We start from the raw sequence: 19,617 nt of genomic DNA on the forward strand, positions 1-19,617 counted from the left end.
AAAAGAAGAAGAAAAAATTGTCCATTTTTAAGATAACATAAAGTTGATCATAAATACAGTGTAGACATTGTTAATGTTGTAAATGACTATTGTAGCTATTGTAGTCCTCAACTGGCAGCTTCATTAAATAGTACCCGCAAAACACCAGTCTCAACATCAACAGTGAAGAGGCGACTCCGGGATGCTGGCCTTCTAAGGCAGACTTCCTCTTTCCAGTGTCTGTGTTCTTTTGCCCATCTTAATCTTTTTTTATTGGCCAGTCTGATATATGGCTTTTACTTTTCAACTCTGTCTAAGAGGCCAGCTTCCCAGAGTCACCTCTTCACTGTTAACGTTGAGACTGGTGGTTTGCGGGTACAGACTGTGGTTGCTGATAATGGGCCTATCTAGATATTCCATAAAATATCATCCCTTTCCAGCTACAATAGTCATTTCCAACATTAACAATGGCTACACTGTATTTCTGACCAATTTTATGTTATTTTAATGGACAAAAACGGACCTTTTCTTTCAAAACAGGACATTTCTAAGTGACCCCAAACTTTTGAACGGTTGTGTGTGTGTGTGTGTGTGTATTTATTTATTTTTTCGGCCCCGCAGGAGGCCTTTGGGTAGGCTGTCATTGTAAATAAGAATTTGTTCTTAACTGACTTGCCTAGTTAAATAAAGGTTGAATATAATAAATATTATTATTTCATACACAGGTGTCTAAGATGGAGGTTGGGAATGACTACCACGACTAAGGCTCATCCCAATGGCAGAGCAACATCCCAAAGAACTCATCTAAACTGTGACAATAAACACTGTAGTGCAACTCCAAACACTCTTACTGTACACACAATGCCTTCTTACTGAATAGTAATTCTAATTTCTGAAAATAGACTTAGGATATTGATTGGTATTATAGACTCTAACAAGGAAGGGTAATTCAAAATAAGTATTTTGTGTCAGTGGTTCAGCATGATGTGCATTAATTATGTTATCGTTCTACATGCTCTAGGCCAGTTTAAACTGGCGGTCAAAAGGAGTAACAATGTTAAAAATATTCACAACAGTCTATTCTCTCAGGTTCAAATACAATACACTTGTTCATTGAAATAGTGATGTACAGCTTTACTATAAAACACGTTTTTATCTTGTTTTGTACTGTTATCAAATATGTGTATAACATGAGTCTAAGTGGTAACATTTACTACCAAGGAAATGGCCAAGCGAAAACGAGTAAGTGTGAAACGTCTTCTAACGCACCACTTTTACTGGCGCGTAGAAAGCTGCTGACTAACAAAATAGAGAGTAAACTACCACTAGACCTTAAGTAGACTACCATTGTTTTAAATTAAGAGCTACTTTGAGGACAGGCTACTTTTGAGTTACGCGCGGTATAGCTCAGTGGCGCGGTGAGTCACCCGCTGGTGAAAAGTGATACTTGAGAGAACACAGGGAGGAGTTCGTTTCCTAAAAACAGATTTCCCGTACAGTCGTAACTAAGTGGAGAAACTGTCTGTAAATATAAAACTATGGATTTAACGAATTTACACGTTTTTGACAGCATAACATGTTTTCTGTCTCTCTGACAGTTCCAGTATAGTTCTCATTCTCTTCACTAAAACTGGCCATTTACACTTGGCGGAGGTTCAGTTTGTTTTACCTGAGTTACAGGCGCCGCATAAACAAGTTTACACTCGCTTAGTTAGGTCAAATTTACTAGATGGAATCGGAACCACTGCTGACTGGAAGCATTAACTACGGCTCCCACCCTGACAACAATGATCACCTTGAAAAGGGATCCCCAAAGACAAGACGTCTGTCCTACTCGGTTGCTGCAGAGTATTGCTGTGTCGGAGGAGGTAAGCGTTTCAGTTCACAATATTTGAAGCATAGCTTCATAACATGTTATAACACGGTCATAACCATTTCATGTCATGACTGACATAATATTTTCACAACGCTGGCATTACACATATTTAGACATGTTGTGACATGTGACATATGATACGGTCCTCTACCTTTTCGCCGAAGTATACGATCAGGCCGCTGATCACCCAGTCTCTTCTTGTCTAGACAGTGTTACACTGACATGAGATGGAATTAAAATGGTTGTATACTACGGTCAACCAAATGTAATTATTGACTGTAATGTGACTATCATGAGCGCATACCCCGTAGCACTTCCAGGATGATCTGCATCTCCTTCTTTGCAGCACCTCTCATCTTGAACAATGACAACAGTCTTGTAATGATCCAGCTTCTCCACGAAGGTGGACTGAAAGCCGGGTGGTTATAATCCTTCTGAATTCCTTCTCAATCTGTGAGAGAAAGAAACAGAGATATGGGACTGATGCTGTGATGCGTATCTCAGATCAAAACAACAAAGAATAATGATGAATCATTACATTAATTATTGTCTATTGTCATTCAACTGTAATTGGACGCGAGTTGGCTGAAACAGGCCCGGACATTTGTCTTTGAGGTCACTCACAGGAAGTTAGACTCCCAAGTTTTTTTTTATGGCTGCCTCCCTCAAAGCCTTAACCTGCACAATGGATACAGATGCATGAGCTAGCTACTTTCTCTGAAAAATATAAGTAAGGAACAGAAATCAGAGTAGACTATGCAACAATGGGGTAATACAGCTAAAGAAAGACACACGAAAAGCTAAGGCTACATACCAATAGCTAACGAATCCACACATTGTCAAACACATTAAACTCTTATTTTCTTAACGTTTTCATAACATATAGCTAACGTTAGCTCTAAACTATTCATGTAGCTAGCTAACTACAGTACCAAGTTAGCTAGCTAGTGTTTGTTAATCACTATATATGTTGGTGTGGACAACTACTAGGTAAATATCCACCCATGCATTGTAACGTTATAGGCAACAACAGTACTACAGCTATTATCCCGCGAGGTGAGGTATTGAAAACAGTGGTGTCAATCATTTGTAGCCCTACCTTTTTGAGAAAAAAGGTATTACCTGTTAAACATGATATTTTCCTGAGCCATTGTATAAAGTAATATCATTTCCCCATTTGTTGTGAATACAATGTAGCTCAGTATTTAAATTATTTATTTTACACTGTAATTTTTGTTCATTTTATCAAGGTTGTCAATCATTTCGGACCCCACTGTATGTATATATATATATCATTTCATACTGTCTAGAGACCTATCACATACATCACCATATATCAGTCTTAAGTCAAAAATGCTGTCCTGCTCTTGAAATCATGCAAGTCATCAGCAACAGAGCATTGGGGTAGGCACATGTTTGATATCAATGTATGTGCAATTGCCATGGTAATACAATTGTCAATTTCAGGAAATTGACCATTTTGGTGTGTGCCTACCCCAATGTTGTGTGGTAGGTTTTGTGGGTTTTAACACTCTTAAGTAGGTGTCATAACCAGCCATAAAACATTGTAATATATGTCACAACACACATAAATATGTGTTATGACAGTGTTATGACAGGTCGTGGTTATGGTTATGGTTATGACCGTGTTGTAAGGCGTTATGACGCTATGCTACAAGTAAAGTGTTACCAATTGTTTTTAATGTCTCAAAACTCTATTTGAGTGGTCCACAATGTGTTTATAAAAAATCTTTAAGATACTTGATGACAGGAAGTTGAAAGGAAGTTTTCTTTGGCAGCATATTGTGGACTGATTTTGAGAAAAGTTGCCCTTGTCAGAGACAGCCATGATGAGTGATGACACATAATGTGGTTGTAGTCAGCAGTGGTAGTGTGGAGGGAAACAAAGTCTAATATGAGTCATCCAGTCTGGGTTAAGAACAATTGCTCTATGGGCAGGACATGTTCTTTCAAAATATGTAAAGAAAATAATAGTCACCTGAAAAGGGAAATACTATCAAACATGCATGTGACCATGTATTATGACTGGAAAATGTACGTTTAAAGGTTAGACCAGTGGAGTGACATTGCAGAGGCAGTGGGATTCTGGGTAAACAGTTCAGCTGTATGTTGAGAATTTGAATGAAGCTATCATTCTTGTCATACTAAATGGAGGGAAACAATAAACAGCCCAAATCCTATGAATTGCCCTGAAGCCAGGTTGAAATGCCAAGCTCCACATTGTGTTATGTCCTGTTGATCAAGGATGGCCCTGCACTAGATTACTCTGCCCTTTTCAAACGTCCTGTTTTACTGATGATGTGCAGCTCTACTTTACACCCCATACAAAGCTTTTTTTGCTTGAGGCAGTCATGTAATGAAATAAGAGCACATTGCCAAAAGTATGTGGACACCTGCTTGTCAAACACCTCATTCCAATATCACAAGCATTCATTTGGAGTTGGTCCCTCATTTGCTGCAATAACAGCCTCCACTCTTATTGGAAGGCTTTCCACTAGATGTTGGAACATTGCTGCAGGGACTTGCTTCCATTCAGCTACAAGAGCATTAGTGAGATCGGGCAAAGATTAGGCCTGTCTCAGAGTCAGCGTTCCAATTAATCCCAAAAGTGTTCGATGGGGTTGAGGTCAGGGCTCTGTGCAGGCTAGTCAAGTTATTCCACACTGATCTCGACAAACCATTTTTGTTTGGACCTCGCTTTGTCCACGGGGGCATTGTCATGCTGAAACAGGAAAGGGCCTTGCCCAAACTGTTGCCACAAAGTTGGAACCACAGAATTGTCTAGAATGTCATTGTATGCTCTATCGTTAAGATTTCCCTTCACTGGAACTAAGGGGCCTGGCCTGAACCAAGAAAAACAGCCCCAGACCATTCTTCCACTTCCACCAAACTTTACAGTTGGCACTATGCATTCGGGTAGGTAGCGTTCTCCTGGCATCCGCCACACCCAGATTCATCTGTCGGACTGCCAGATGCTGAAGTGTGATTCATCACTCCAGAGAACACATTTCCACTGCTCCAGAGTCCAATGGCAGCAAGCTTTACACCACTCCAGCCAAAACTTGGCATTGTGCATGGTGAACTTAGGCTTGTGTGTGGCTGCTCAGCCATGGAAACCCATTTCATGAAGCTCCCGACTAACTGAATTAGCTGAATTAGCCAAATTCACTCATTTGTAGGGGGACAAAGACAAATCCAGGAGATAATATGGCTTCTTGACACAGATCAAAATAGCTGTATGAATGTGATATATTATTGTAGACCCAAACTGAAAATAATAATTGAATTGAAGTGATAGTCCAGTAAGTGAAAGAGAGTTCAGTTGACATTTAGATGTGTGATCAGGTCTGTGGAAAAATGCCTGGAATCAGTAGCTAATTTAATCTGATTTGGCGAGGGATGTTTGAAGCACACTATCCATCCAGACTTGGTTATAATTCAATTGGAATATTTGAAAGATTAAGATGAATTCAGACACGCTAGTATTGAACTTTATTGCAAACACATGCACACAGGCCTATCATAGGATTAGGATACGTGCTCAGACTTTGACCTCTGTGGAACAGTCAGTACTGTTTTTGTTGTATAATCAGTGGCCACTGATAAAAGGTGAGCATGAGATGCAAGGTTTTGGTTGTGGTTTATTATTCTGCTTGAGAAAAACTACAGATAGGTCGATAGGTTTGTTTTCAATGTTTTGTTTTCAACCAACACAAAGTATGACTTCATTTGCTTGAGAAAAACTATTGTTTCACATCACTTGCTGAATCATTTCCCTCTCCTCTTACACAGGTGATGTGGATCTCTACCTCCAGCAAGCTGTTGTGTTTATTGAGGACGCCATACAGGTGAAACATATATATCCTTTGTGTGAACTCTCGCTGTAACTGATTGAAATATATTATTTGTATGACTTGATTATGAACTGTCCCTAAACTGCGGTTTCAAAACAATGACATGTGTTTCTCGTTCTACAGTACCGATCCATCAATCATAGAGTGGATACAAACTCGTTACGTCTGTACAGGTGGTACTACTCCAGGTTATGGCAATGGTAAGCCCCTACTGTCGTGATGAGTCAAAGTATATTGTTCTGGATTGTTCTGCATGTTTCTATTCTTATATTTGTCCTATCCTCTAAAGCCAATCCTTATATCCTCTCTGCACTGCATCTCACTGCAATGTGCAGTATTCAGTATTGTCGTCAGTCATTGCTGACTTAACTCTGTCCTGTCTTAGCTTCCTCTGTGGTTAAGTGTAGTGAGAAGAGCACTTTATGACGGTGAAGCCAACCATCACCCTTCCCGTTCTCAGTTTGAAACCCTCTCGCGGGTTTTGTGTCATTGTTAAACGACTCTCTGTGTTGCTCAGGGGGCTGGGCCTGACTATTGCGGTCGTCTTGATGCTGGCTTTCATCGAGAGGCCCTCGTCTTTCTCCTACACATCAGACCCCCGCTTCAGACCTCCCCCCTGGGAGCCCCCCTGTGGCCTGACAGAGGGCATAGAGATTGTCTGCCTCATCATCTTTGCCATTGACCTCACTACCAAGGTAACCATCAGGCCATGTTTCTGACAATGTCAACGGGGAAGAGAGTAGATGGGCAACAAGAAATCTCAAAGTACATGAACATCCCTTTTGTGTCTTTATTTGCAATAAATATATTTATATGGCTCAAGCTTAATCTATTGTCCTTAGAGCTATTTGATTGGCTGGGACGAGTTCCGGAAATGCAAGTGGTTGATTGTCTACATCTTGGCCGTCTCAGCATCTGTAATTGATTGGACGTTGACGTTGAGCATGTATTGTGATCAGGTGAGATCATATTCCAAATATTGGTTTATACATCCTCTGTAACATGTCTCTTGACAGTTGATAAAGACATCATTTACAATACAAAGACTCAAATGGAATATTGCTCTTTCCCTTTGTTGTTCGATGTCAGAACTTACGAGTTAGGAGACTCATTCGACCCTTCTTCCTCCTTCAAAACTCCTCCCTGATGAAGAAAACATTAAAGTGCATCAAGAGGACTCTCCCAGAGATAGCCAGGTAATTGTGTTAAACACCAACACTTTGTTCAATCTCATATCTTCACTTCACAGCTTTACAATGATCGTCAACCTCAAAATACTCTCACTTCTGTTATCACATACATAGTTCCCTAAAACTGCTTTGTAGGGTATATGTAGGGTTATATACTGATACATGATTCACTCTTGTTTCAGTACATGTGAGACCCGCAGAGGGCACCTTAATCTACTTGTACATGTATATAGGCCTGACTGTCATTGCAGGGGTGTGTGTCTAATGCACCACTCCCCTCTCACTTACCTCCCAGTGTTATCCTGCTCCTGGCCCTCCACCTCTGCCTCTTCACCATGATTGGCATGCTGCTCTTTGCTAAAGGAGAGGTATGTTCTGTTCCACCCTGCTGGCTGTACTGTTGACGCCCAGTTCTCAAGCCTGAACATGCCCTTTTACCTTACCTCACAATTGTTTTATTCACTCGGGGGTACCGGCTTTAACAGAGCTTGTAGATGTGTAGAATTACAACTGCCTGAATAGAGACCTGTACAGAAACTCACCCCCACATGACCAGGATGAAGCACAATGGATGTCCATTTAACATTGTTGTTATAAGGGAGTTAAGTATCTCCGTATTATCTCTGTTTTGTCCCTAGAACCCAAAGCACAACGGGGAGTGGGAGACCTACTTCAGAGACTTGCCCACGTCTCTCTCCTCTCTCTTGGTGCTCCTCACTACAGCCAATAACCCTGATGGTAAGTTCACTGTGTAGGTCATAATGAATTAAACATATATTTCCTGCTGTCTGCTGTCTACTCCACCTAAAGTTGTCTTTGTGTTTTTAACAGTGATGATTCCAGCCTATTCCTTAAACCGAGGATACTCCATCTTCTTCATTCTCTTTAGTGGTTTTGGTAAGAGCTAGCCACCAAATGAACTGTTCAGGGACAAGGGAAATATGAAACAGATTGAGTGGTAATACAGTCTGTTGTTAATTTGTACTATTTACTGCTTCCAGGGACCTACTTCTTGATGAACTTACTAACTGCCATCATTTACAACCAGTTCAGGGGATACCTGCTGGTGAGTTTAAGACTGGCACTGGACTGATATGATTTAAATATCAGAGCATTTTAAGGTACAGCGTAAACCCCATAGAATATCATGATGAAACTGTTCTCTTGTGGCAGATGTCTGTCCAGGCGTCCATCCTAAGGAGGAGACTAGGCGTCAGAGCTGCCTTTGAGGTCATGTCCTGCCAGGGGAGGAGTCAGGACGCTACACACTCAGAGGAGCATGTGTAAGACTGCTCATTCTCTTACCCTTAAGCCCTACACACACAAACACACACTGAATGGCCTTACATCCTGTCCCTCCCAGAGAGCGTGTGCGGGTGGATGCCTCCTTGCAGGTCATGGCGAGGGTACAAATGAAGTCCTACTACAGACAAGCCATCATCAAGGTGAGAAAAGACTACAGTGCAAATCTTTAGAACATGTGGATAAACATTTGAATATAACTCCCTTTGAATTTGCCTGTTTCCCTGTCTCTCTCTCTCCCTATATGTCTCTCTCTTCCTGTAGAGATTGCAGCAGTTGTCAGATGGCTGCATCCAGTGGGAGGCCTTCCGGGGTCTTTTTGATGAGCTGGACAAGGACCGCATCAAAGAGGTGGGGCCACAGCTCATTAACTACTCTGTGCTTCTTCACCGGATCAATGTTAATGTTTTGGATGAACTTCATTGTTGGTTCTAAACTGGCTTATTTTACCTAAATGATAGCTGGATTGCTCCTGTATGATTTGACGAGTCTTCTTTGTCTTTCTCCTGCAGCACCCTCCAAAGCCAGAGTACAACTCTCCACTCCTTTTGAAGCTTCAGTTGGTTTTCAGCCACTACTATGTAATGATAGTGGGCAACGCCGTGGCCCTGGCCAATGTCATGTGCATCTGTGTAAGTCCAGGACCTTCTCACAGACAGTATGTCGTGCCTGTTGTTTGTTTTTTCAGCATATTAGACCGAGGCTCAACTTGTTTGGTCTCTCTGTTTCTCTCTCGGTGTGTTGCAGACCATACTGGTGCTTGACTCCGAGAAGTCCATTGCAGAGCGGGATGACTACTACATGGAAGTTATTAACTGCTTCTTTATTCTATACTACCTGATGGAGATGAGTCTAAAGATATTAGCCTTTGGGTGGAGAGGCTACCTGTCATACAGAAACAACATCTTTGATGGTCTTCTCACATTTTGCCTTCTGGTAAGATATTCTGAAAATGACAGGAAACATATTAAAGGTGCAATATGTAGAAATCACTCGACCATTTCAATGCTTCTCCTAATTTCAGTTTGACAATGTATAGTGTGTGTAGAGAATCATTGTACAATCTAAACTGCTCTGAAATTTATTTTCAATAACCAAATATATTGTTTTTTTTTCAGCTGTTTGAAGCTAGTGTACAAAACCGAAAGAAAAAAGACGCTAAAATGTAACTTAACGGGGAGCATAGAAAAAGCACACACAGAATGGGTCTACCGCTTCTCAAATCTATAACTCACATTTCTATGTGAATTTGGTCGGGTCGCCCCAAAAGCTACATACTGCCCCTTTAAGCCTATTTCTGTCTTGGTAATATAACTGAAAGTATTTTTTAATATATTTTTTTACAGGTCCTTCAGATCACCATTTTTGCCACCTACAGGCTTCCATTTCCTAAATGGTTGGTGTCTTCACTTCGGTCATATTTCTCACTCAACAAATGCATTCTGTAGAATGAAATTGTCTTAAAGGATGTTGCTCAATTGTATATACAGTTACAATAGTGATGAAAGAGTAATTTGGTTTACACACTCACACACAGGTACATGGGGATGGTTGAAAACATGAATAGAAGCATGGACATATAGATATGGTACATTGGGATGGTTGAAAACAGGAATAGAAACATGGACATATAGATATGGTACATGGTGATGGTTGAAAACAGGAATAGAAGCATGGACATATAGATATGGTACATGGTGATGGTTGAAAACAGGAATAGAAGCATGGACATATAGATATGGTACATGGGGATGGTTGAAAACAGGAATAGAAGCATGGACATATAGATATGGTACATGGGGATGGTTGAAAACAGGAATAGAAACATGGACATATAGATATGGTACATGGGGATGGTTGAAAACAGGAATAGAAGCATGGACATATAGATATGGTACATGGGAATGATTGAAAACAGGAATAGAAACATGGACATATAAATATGGTACATGGTGATGGGACATGATAAACATAGCAGAGGAAGAGTGTTACTGAGTAAAACACTACAAAGGAAGAGTGTTACCTTTGGTCATATCTCTCACTCAACAAATACATTCTGTAGAAGGAAATTGTCTTGAAGGATGGTGCTCACTTATATATACAGTAACAATAGTGAAGAATTGTTGGCTCCCGAGTGGCGCAGCGGTCTAAGGCACTGCATCTTAGTGCAAGTGGTGTCACTACAGTCCCTGGTTCAATTCCAAGCTATATCACATCTGGCCGTGATTGGGAGTCCCATAGGGTGGTGCACAATTGTCCCAGCGCTGTCTGGGCTTGGCTGGGGGTAGGCCGTCATTGTAAGAATTTGTTCTTTACTGACTTGCCTAGTTAAATAAAAGGGTGAAAAAAGGAAAATAAAGGGGGGGGAAGGAGTAACACACACACGTAGGTACATGGGAATGGTCTGAAACAAGGACATGAAGAGATGTTACATAGTGATAAACATAGCAGAGGAAGAGAGTTACTGAATAAAATGCTCGGAATGGATGAACGATGATAGATAAGAAACTAAGTAGCAGTGTGAGATTGAATACACCTTTGTGTTGTGTGGTTGTCCCAGGAACCCAGCGTCGCGTGGTCTGATGTCTCTGTGGGAGATGGTGCGTCTGGTCAACATGCTCATCGTCGTCCGCTTCCTCCGAATCATCCCTGATATCAAGGTGAGGAAGTGGTGCCGCTGGGTAGTATTAGTGCCATCATTTTCAATATATGTGATAAGACCATTATATATGTTGTATTTGGCTCCACCTAGTGGTGGAAATGGTTTATTGCTTGACTTGCTCTATTTCGGTGTTTTTAAAAAAAATTTATTTCACCTTTATTTAACCAGGTAGGCCAGTTGAGAACAAGTTCTCATTTGCAACTGCGACCTGGCCAAGATATAGCATAGCAGTGTGAGCAGACAACACAGAGTTACACATGGAATAAACAATTAACAAGTCAATAACACAGTAGAAAACAAAGGGGGGAGTCTATATACAATGTGTGCAAAAGGCATGAGGAGGTAGGCGAATAATTACAATTTTGCAGATTAACACTGGAGTGATAAATGATCAGATGGTCATGTACAGGTAGAGATATTGGTGTGCAAAAGAGCAAGTAAATAAATAAAAACAGTATGGGGATGAGGTAGGTGAAAATGGGTGGGCTATTTACCAATAGACTATGTACAGCAGCAGCGATCGGTTAGCTGCTCAGATAGCTGACGTTTGAAGTTGGTGAGGGAGATAAAAGTCTCCAACTTTTATCCAACTTTCTCCAACTTTTATCCAAAAGTCTCCAACTTTTATCAACTCCAGTCACAGGCAGCAGAGTACTGGAACGAAAGGCGGCCAAATGAGGTGTTGGCTTTAGGGATGATCAGTGAGATACACCTGCTGGAGCGCGTGCTACGGATGGGTGTTGCCATCGTGACCAGTGAACTGAGATAAGGCGGAGCTTTACCTAGCATGGACTTGTAGATGACCTGGAGCCAGTGGGTCTGGCGACGAATATGTAATGAGGGCCAGCCGACTAGAGCATACAGGTCGCAGTGGTGGGTGGTATAAGGTGCTTTAGTGACAAAACGGATGGCACTGTGATAGACTGCATCCAGTTTGCTGAGTAGAGTGTTGGAAGCCATTTTGTAGATGACATCGCCGAAGTCGAGGATCGGAAGGATAGTCAGTTTTACTAGGGTAAGCTTGGCGGCGTGAGTGAAGGAGGCTTTGTTGCGGAATAGAAAGCCGACTCTTGATTTGATTTTCGATTGGAGATGTTTGATATGAGTCTGGAAGGAGAGTTTGCAGTCTAGCCAGACACCTAGGTACTTATAGATGTCCACATATTCAAGGTCGGAACCATCCAGGGTGGTGATGCTAGTCGGGCATGCGGGTGCAGGCAGCGATCGGTTGAAAAGCATGCATTTGGTTTTACTAGCGTTTAAGAGCAGTTGGAGGCCACGGAAGGAGTGTTGTATGGCATTGAAGCTTGTTTGGAGGTTAGATAGCACAGTGTCCAATGACGGGCCGAAAGTATATAGAATGGTGTCGTCTGCGTAGAGGTGGATCAGGGAATTGCCCGCAGCAAGAGCAACATCATTGATATATACAGAGAAAAGAGTCGGCCCGAGAATTGAACCCTGTGGCACCCCCATAGAGACTGCCAGAGGACCGGACAGCATGCCCTCCGATTTGACACACTGAACTCTGTCTGCAAAGTAATTGGTGAACCAGGCAAGGCAGTCATCCGAAAAACCGAGGCTACTGAGTCTGCCGATAAGAATATGGTGATTGACAGAGTCGAAAGCCTTGGCAAGGTCAATGAAGACGGCTGCACAGTACTGTCTTTTATCGATGGCGGTTATGATATCATTTAGTACCTTGAGTGTTGCTGAGGTGCACCCGTGACCGGCTCGGAAACCAGATTGCACAGCGGAGAAGGTACGGTGGGATTCGAGATGGTCAGTGACCTGTTTGTTGACTTGGCTTTCGAAGACCTTAGATAGGCAGGGCAGGATGGATATAGGTCTGTAACAGTTTGGGTCCAGGGTGTCTCCCCCTTTGAAGAGGGGGATGACTGCGGCAGCTTTCAATCCTTGGGGATCTCAGACGATATGAAAGAGAGGTTGAACAGGCTGGTAATAGGGGTTGCGACAATGGCGGCGGAAAGTTTCAGAAATAGGGGGTCCAGATTGTCAAGCCCAGCTGATTTGTACGGGTCCAGGTTTTGCAGCTCTTTCAGAACATCTGCTATCTGGATTTGGGTAAAGGAGAACCTGGAGAGGCTTGGGCGAGGAGCTGCCGGGGGCAGAGCTGTTGGCCGAGGTTGGAGTAGCCAGGCGGAAGGCATGGCCAGCCGTTGAGAAATGCTTATTGAAGTTTTCGATAATCATGGATTTATCGGTGGTGACCGTGTTACCTAGCCTCAGTGCAGTGGGCAGCTGGGAGGAGGTGCTCTTGTTCTCCATGGACTTCACAGTGTCCCAGAACTTTTTGGAGTTGGAGCTACAGGATGCAAACTTCTGCCTGAAGAAGCTGGCCTTAGCTTTCCTGACTGACTGCGTGTATTGGTTCCGGACTTCCCTGAACAGTTGCATATCCCGGGGACTATTCGATGCTATTGCAGTCCGCCACAGGATGTTTTTGTGCTGGTCGAGGGCAGTCAAGTCTGGGGTGAACCAAGGACTGTATCTGTTCTTAGTTCTGCATTTTTTGAACGGATCATGCTTATCTAAAATGGTGAGGAAGTTACTTTTAAAGAATGACCAGGCATCCTCAACTGACGGGATGAGGTCAATGTCCTTCCAGGATACCCGGGCCAGGTCGATTAGAAAGGCCTGCTCACAGAAGTGTTTTAGGGAGCGTTTGACAGTGATGAGGGGTGGTCGTTTGACTGCGGCTCCGTAGCGGATACAGGCAATGAGGCAGTGATCGCTGAGATCCTGGTTGAAGACAGCAGAGGTGTATTTGGAGGGCCAGTTGGTCAGGATGACGTCTATGAGGGTGCCCTTGTTTACAGAGTTAGGGTTGTACCTGGTGGGTTCCTTGATGATTTGTGTGAGATTGAGGGCATCTAGCTTAGATTGTAGGACTGGCGGGGTGTTAAGCATATCCCAGTTTAGGTCACCTAACAGAACAAACTCTGAGGCTAGATGGGGGGCGATCAATTCACAAATGGTGTCCAGGGCACAGCTGGGAGCTGACGGGGGTCGGTAGCAGGCGGCAACAGTGAGAGACTTATTTCTGGAGAGAGTAATTTTCAAAATTAGTAGTTCGAACTGTTTGGGTATGGACCTGGAAAGTATGACATTACTTTGCAGGCTATCTCTGCAGTAGACTGCAACTCCTCCCCCTTTAGCAGTTCTATCTTGACGGAAGATGTTATAGTTGGGTATGGAAATCTCTGAATTTTTGGTGGCCTTCCTGAGCCAGGATTCAGACACAGCAAGGACATCAGGGTTAGCAGAGTGTGCTAGAGCAGTGAGTAAAACAAACTTAGGGAGGAGGCTTCTGATGTTGACATGCATGAAACCAAGGCTTTTTCGATCACAGAAGTCAACAAATGAGGGTGCCTGGGGACATGCAGGGCCTGGGTTTACCTCCACATCACCCGCGGAACAGAGAAGGAGTAGTATGAGGGTGCGGCTAAAGGCTATCAAAACTGGTCGCCTAGAGCGTTGGGGACAGAGAATAAGAGGAGCAGGTTTCTGGGCATGGTAGAATATATTCAGGGCATAATGCGCAGACAGGGGTATGGTGGGGTGCGGGTACAGCGGGGGTAAGCCCAGGCACTGGGTGATGATGAGAGAGGTTGTGTCTCTGGACATGCTGGTTGTAATGGGTGAGGTCACCGCATGTGTGGGAGGTGGGACAAAGGAGTTATCAGGGGTATGAAGAGTAGAACTAGGGGCTCCATTGTGAACTAGAACAATGATAACTAACCTGAGCAACAGTATACAAGGCATATTGACATTTGAGAGAGACATACAGCGAGGCATACAGTAATCACAGGTGTTGAATTGGGAAAGCTAGCTTAAACAGTAGGTGAGACAACAGCTAATCAGCTAGCACAACAACAGCAGGTAAAATGGCGTTGACTAGGCAACGGGGCCGACAGATAAAACATAAACAAGCAGAATGGAGTACCGTGATTAATGGACAGTCCAGAGTGCATCAGCTATGTAGCCAAGAGATCAGTGTCCAGGGGGCAGCGGTGGATGGGGCAGGGAAGCTGGACTGGCGAGTGTTATCCAGGTTGAAAAAAGTTAACAATGACTAAATAGCTTGTAGCTAGTTAGCTGGTTAACTTCTGGAGGTTCTTGAGTGTGTTCTAAAAATTAAAAATAATAGCGATTCCGTATCACATTGGGTGAGGCAGGTTTCCGGAAAGGTATAAACAGATTAAAAATCAAGAAGAGATAGAAAGTAAATATGGGTCCGGTGAGTGTTTGGGACGCGGCGATTCAGACGGTTAGCAGGCCTGTGCTAACAAGCTAACAGTTCGTAGGCCCGGGCTAGACAAGCTAGCAGTTAGCAGGCCTGTGCTAACAAGCTAACAGTTCGTAGGCCCGGGCTAAACAAGGTAGCAGTTAGCGGACCAGGGCTAGACAAGCTAGCAGTTAGCAGGCCGAGTTTAGCAAGCAGGGAGATAGCGAGGGCTAGAGAGTTGGCCTTTAGGGGACGTCGCGATGGGGTGAGTCTGTTTATTCCTCTTCATGCGGTGACATCGATAGGCCGGTCGTGGGCCCGGGTATTGTAGCCCAGGAGTATGCTACGGTGGTAGTACAGGTGCGCTGGCCGGGCTAGCTTCACACTAAGAGGGTGGAAGCGCTAGCCAGGAGTAATCATCCGGGGTTGCGGTTTAGCTAGATAGCTAGTTGTGAAGATCCAGCTGAAATGTTCCGTTTGCGGTGGGAATCCAGGGATGAAAAAAAATAAATAGGTCCGTTATGCTCTGGTTAGAGTCGCGTTGTTCGAGCTGGCGAGAGCTTTCCGAGCTAAAGGTTAGCTTAGCTGATGACCGGTTAGCTGAAGACCGCTAGCATAGCTGGTGGTTAGCCGGCTAGCTTCAGTTGAGGGGTTCCGGTTCCGAAGTAAATATAAATACTTTAGGAAAAATAGCTACATTGGGTGAGGCGGGTTGCAGGAGAGTATTTGGAAGTATTTGGAAGCTTAGGTTTAGCAAAATGTTTTTGAAGAAAAATATGTAAAAAACGAAAAATAGACGATATATACAAGGGACACGACGAGACAGGACGACTTACTGCTACGCCATCTTGGAAAAGGTGTACTCTATTGTCAATAGAGTTTTATTGTTGTAAATTCATGCCAGTACAGCCAATGTCTTTATCATCTCTGGTTATGCATGTTGGTATTACAATATATAAAAAATAGTAATCCTTATGTTTTAATGCCTCTTTTAGCTGATGGCCCTTGTAGCGAGTACTTTGGTTGACCTGGTGAAAAACCTCCGAGCTTTTGCAGGAATACTAGTGGTGAGTGACACAATGACACTTTTTTTCTCTCTTTCGTTCTCTCATCCAGCTAGTCATTTTAAATGCATCTCCATACACTAGGCGTCTGTTTGCTGGACATCATGGATTCCCTATCACAGCTAACATTCTGTTTGTTCTTTAGGTGGTGTTCTATGTGTTTGCTGTCCTTGGCATCTGGCTGTTCCAGGGAGCCATCACAGCTCCAGGGAAGATGAGGTACATTTTGACAATGATGTATTTGAACGCTTGTACACTATTCACAAACATCGAAAGTAGCAATGGCCTCATACAGTAGCTAATATGGCTGTTTTAATGTGTTTACTGCGTGAGGTAATTGGAAGTTGTTTTGTACGTATACATTACAGTGTGATGTCCAATTCCAGTATGGAGAACATCACCATTAACTTCACCATGGAGTGTGGTTCCTACGAGCAGCTGGGCTACTGGCCAAACAACTTTGACGACTTTGCTGTGGGTGCCCTTCTCTTGTCCCTCGCTCTGCCAGCCCGTGAAGTAGAATCATAGACAGAGAACACAGGGGAGGCTTAGCTCAAGGCGAATATTCTGTCTACTGTTGTAAGAGACCGGTTTAATGAGAATAGACTTTGGAGGGAATGAAACTGTAAAACACATGGTTGTCATTCTATCTGTGACTCATGTGTACTGGCTCAGACTGCGAAGGCTAGTGTTGTGCGGGTAACCTTTCAAGGGGATAATGCACTGAAGTAACTTTTAAAAGACACCCGTAAAATACCATTGGTGGATATGTTGACATTTCAGTCCTGATCAATCAAAGGAATCTTTAAATTGTGTCTAAATTTTGAGAGAGAGAGAGAGAGAGTGGACACTAACCAGTGATTTCTTTCTCCTCTCCCTCGGTTTTGCTCAGTCTTCCCTCGTCCTCCTTTACAACATCATGGTGGTGAATAACTGGCAGGTGTTTATGGATGCCTACACCAGATACACCACAGAGTAAGCCAACAATAATACAAATCCGTACATGATTCTTATGATCCAACTGTCAGACGCTGCAATTAGTTTCGCTATCCACTAGAGGGCAGCAGTTGACGGTGAAGCACATCAGTCCTTTTCATTTTGGGCCAAACCTTACTTTAGTGAGCTCCCACTTCATAATATTTATCTATTTTCAGTTGTTCCCTAAAGAATTGCAACTGTTTGGTTGGTTAAATAAGCTTTTGTACCCAACTCAGGAACAAGGCTAGTAACAGTGAAAATACATGTAGGAGTGGGGCCATAGTTCACGATCGTTATTTGCCCTGCTTAAAGAGGATGAAGACAAGTTAATTGTGCATGGGGCTCCGTTTGTAAAACAGATGATTATGGGTAATGGTTATGTGTCCATGTAAACAGTTGATCAGGTTTCTTCTCTCCTCCCAGGTGGTCCAAGGTCTACTTTGTCTCCTGGTGGCTTACCTCCTCTGTCATGTGGGTCAACTTGTTTGTGGCTCTCATCTTGGAGGTATGTATCAACTTATGCTGGCCTGATTTGTACTTACTGTAGTTTAAGTGCAAGATGTTTTCTGAAAAGATGTAAGCTCAATGAATCCTCCGTTTTATGTGAAAGAACTTCATCTATAAGTGGGACCGAAGTGTCACATGTTCAGTGGCGGACGTTGAGCGAACAGGCTATGAGACCACTGTCCAGCTCATGTTCAGGTAGGTTGCTTTTTTAACTCCGCTCTGGCTTTTTGCTTCTGTTTGTTGTCTGGGCGGCTGCATATTCCTACTATTTGGTGTTGGTTTTAGGCCTATCCCAGTCACCAACGGGGATGCCCTGACTGTCAGCGGTTCTGCCAGTTCTCTGTGAATGCAGTCAAATGTTTTGGCTGTACGTCATTTAGCATCAAAAGGCACTGCCTTAAACCATGCTCTTTGGCTACTCACATTTCACTCACATTTATCTGGGCAATTGTGTCTGGGGAGTTTTCTGATAACAAACTCTTAAAGGGCATGTATTTCTTTGTGACCTAGCTTCTAGATAATGCATTATATAGGATAGGCGCAGGTACAGCTTAGGTGTTTAGGCGCAGGTACAGCCGACTAGCATTTTTGGGGGGAAAAAATCGCTACTAGTCAAAAGTATCGAGATAATATCGTCACAAATAATATTGCGATATGTAACTGTATCAATTTGTACCCCATCACTAATATAATTGGTAGCAAAAACATCTGCCCACCTTTTTAGCCACTTAACTAAACGCATGTCGCTGAAATATTTGCTGAAGGTGTGGTTGATATGTTTAGCAGGGGCAAGTCAGAAGAGCAACCTTTAATGCCCGTCCCTAAATGCACGTTGTGGACTACAGCAGCCGCTTGCATGAGCGTGCTCCGCTTCAACTCGCTGTGTGTCTCTTGACACAGTTTCGTGTCCTGTCTTTAAAACTGCACTGTTTCTTCCAGAGAACAAATTCAGGAGCCTACAGAGGAGGAGCTGGTCACCCAACTCCACCAGCACCCTCACCTGCATCTCAGCTGATGACCCTTCACCCCTCACACACCATTGGACCCTACGTCCGACCAGGCTTGTGCCAATCCAAAATAAACAGGGCCTTTACTGGCTATCACGTATTTCTGTGTGAATGTCAGGGACTCAAAAGGGACAATATTGTTAGTGCTCTCTCAATTCTGATTCATCCTATGTTGTCACATTTTGTATGTTTTTGCACTCAAACCACTGAACAAATGCCTCTCTCCCTGCATCCGTTCCTTTAAAAGTGAGTTTGAAAGATTAGGTTGCTAAGCGTTTTGTTCATGTTAAGTCTGTTATCACTTTCGTTTGATGGCAATCACTATATGCCATCAAACAAAACAAAATACACCTCTGTTCTTAATGAAATGATTTAATAGGGAGTAAAAAGGGGAAAGGACTAGTTTTTATTCAGATATTTGTCATGAAAGCTGTTTCTTTTGCTTATCTGCAATGTAAATAGGATTTTTAAGCAATTTATAAAAAGAAAGCTGTACAGGGGGAAACATGGGATGCATTTTATATTTGTGCTTTTAGCTAAATAAAGAAATCTCAGTGAACTTGATATAAATTATGAAATATGTGTTTAGCATGGGTGGAAATTATTATTTCAAATGTGTAAAACAAATTTTAGACAAGGCCCGCCTTTGTTGTTTTTATGCATTAGGTAAAATCTCTCTTGGATAGCTACAGCTACAATTTCATCTTTTATTTGTATTTTTTATTTAACCTTTATTTAACTATCTTGAAGTTACATAATTACCTGACTGTTGCAATCAGTTGAAAGGTGCCGGCGTTGTGTGTTTTCTGAGACCCTCGGGTCTTCCCGACCATAAGCACCAACTGATGTCTCCCTCTTCCACACTCATCAGGCCAGGCTAGTTAGTGCTAAGATTAAATGAAGATTTCCTGCTGATGCATCCTGGTGATGG

At 42.9% G+C, this 19,617-nt stretch overlaps 3 protein-coding genes across 4 annotated transcripts in view; 2 read left to right on the plus strand and 1 right to left on the minus strand.

Moving 5' to 3' along the window:
* Nucleotides 1-1,139, plus strand: part of nadsyn1 (NAD synthetase 1) — a 13,307-nt gene extending 12,168 nt beyond the window's left edge. The window contains exon 21 of the mRNA XM_024439983.1: nt 705-1,139. Within this exon, the coding sequence (XP_024295751.1) occupies nt 705-743 (39 nt within the window). The 3' untranslated portion in view covers nt 744-1,139. The remainder of the gene's footprint in view (nt 1-704) is intronic.
* Nucleotides 1-2,264, minus strand: part of LOC112263572 (7-dehydrocholesterol reductase) — a 23,922-nt gene extending 21,658 nt beyond the window's left edge. The window contains exon 1 of one of the 2 annotated variants that reach the window (XM_042330861.1): nt 2,160-2,264. In XM_042330861.1, the coding sequence (XP_042186795.1) occupies nt 2,160-2,211 (52 nt within the window). In that variant the 5' untranslated portion in view covers nt 2,212-2,264. Of the gene's footprint in view, nt 1-2,006; nt 2,030-2,159 lie in introns of those variants that run through there. The other variant, XM_024439985.2, reaches the window with a different exon arrangement.
* tpcn2 (two pore segment channel 2) lies at nt 1,355-19,250 on the plus strand. Its single transcript, XM_024439982.2, has 24 exons — nt 1,355-1,847; nt 5,669-5,724; nt 5,854-5,930; nt 6,248-6,425; nt 6,573-6,689; nt 6,820-6,926; nt 7,216-7,288; nt 7,559-7,658; nt 7,752-7,817; nt 7,922-7,986; nt 8,094-8,203; nt 8,284-8,365; nt 8,487-8,573; nt 8,735-8,854; nt 8,970-9,158; nt 9,569-9,618; nt 10,783-10,882; nt 16,126-16,197; nt 16,340-16,413; nt 16,563-16,668; nt 17,087-17,169; nt 17,596-17,677; nt 17,783-17,874; nt 18,619-19,250. Exons 1-24 carry the CDS (start codon nt 1,709-1,711, stop codon nt 18,692-18,694), a joined length of 2,301 nt encoding a protein of 766 aa, XP_024295750.1. The 5' UTR covers nt 1,355-1,708; the 3' UTR covers nt 18,695-19,250.
* The last annotated feature ends 367 nt before the right edge of the window (nt 19,251-19,617 follow it).

The sequence above is a fragment of the Oncorhynchus tshawytscha genome, linkage group LG12 (genome assembly GCF_018296145.1).
Source record: "Oncorhynchus tshawytscha isolate Ot180627B linkage group LG12, Otsh_v2.0, whole genome shotgun sequence".
NCBI lineage: Eukaryota > Metazoa > Chordata > Actinopteri > Salmoniformes > Salmonidae > Oncorhynchus > Oncorhynchus tshawytscha.

Excerpts from the sequence above, each read along its gene's own strand:
- tpcn2 (XM_024439982.2), top strand. The coding sequence starts at position 1,709 with ATGGAATCGGAACCACTGCTGACTGGAAGCATTAACTACGGCTCCCAC. Across the intron at positions 8,574-8,734 it reads ACAAGGACCGCATCAAAGAG|CACCCTCCAAAGCCAGAGTA; the intron begins GTGGGGCCACAG and ends TTTCTCCTGCAG. Across the intron at positions 8,855-8,969 it reads CCAATGTCATGTGCATCTGT|ACCATACTGGTGCTTGACTC; the intron begins GTAAGTCCAGGA and ends GGTGTGTTGCAG.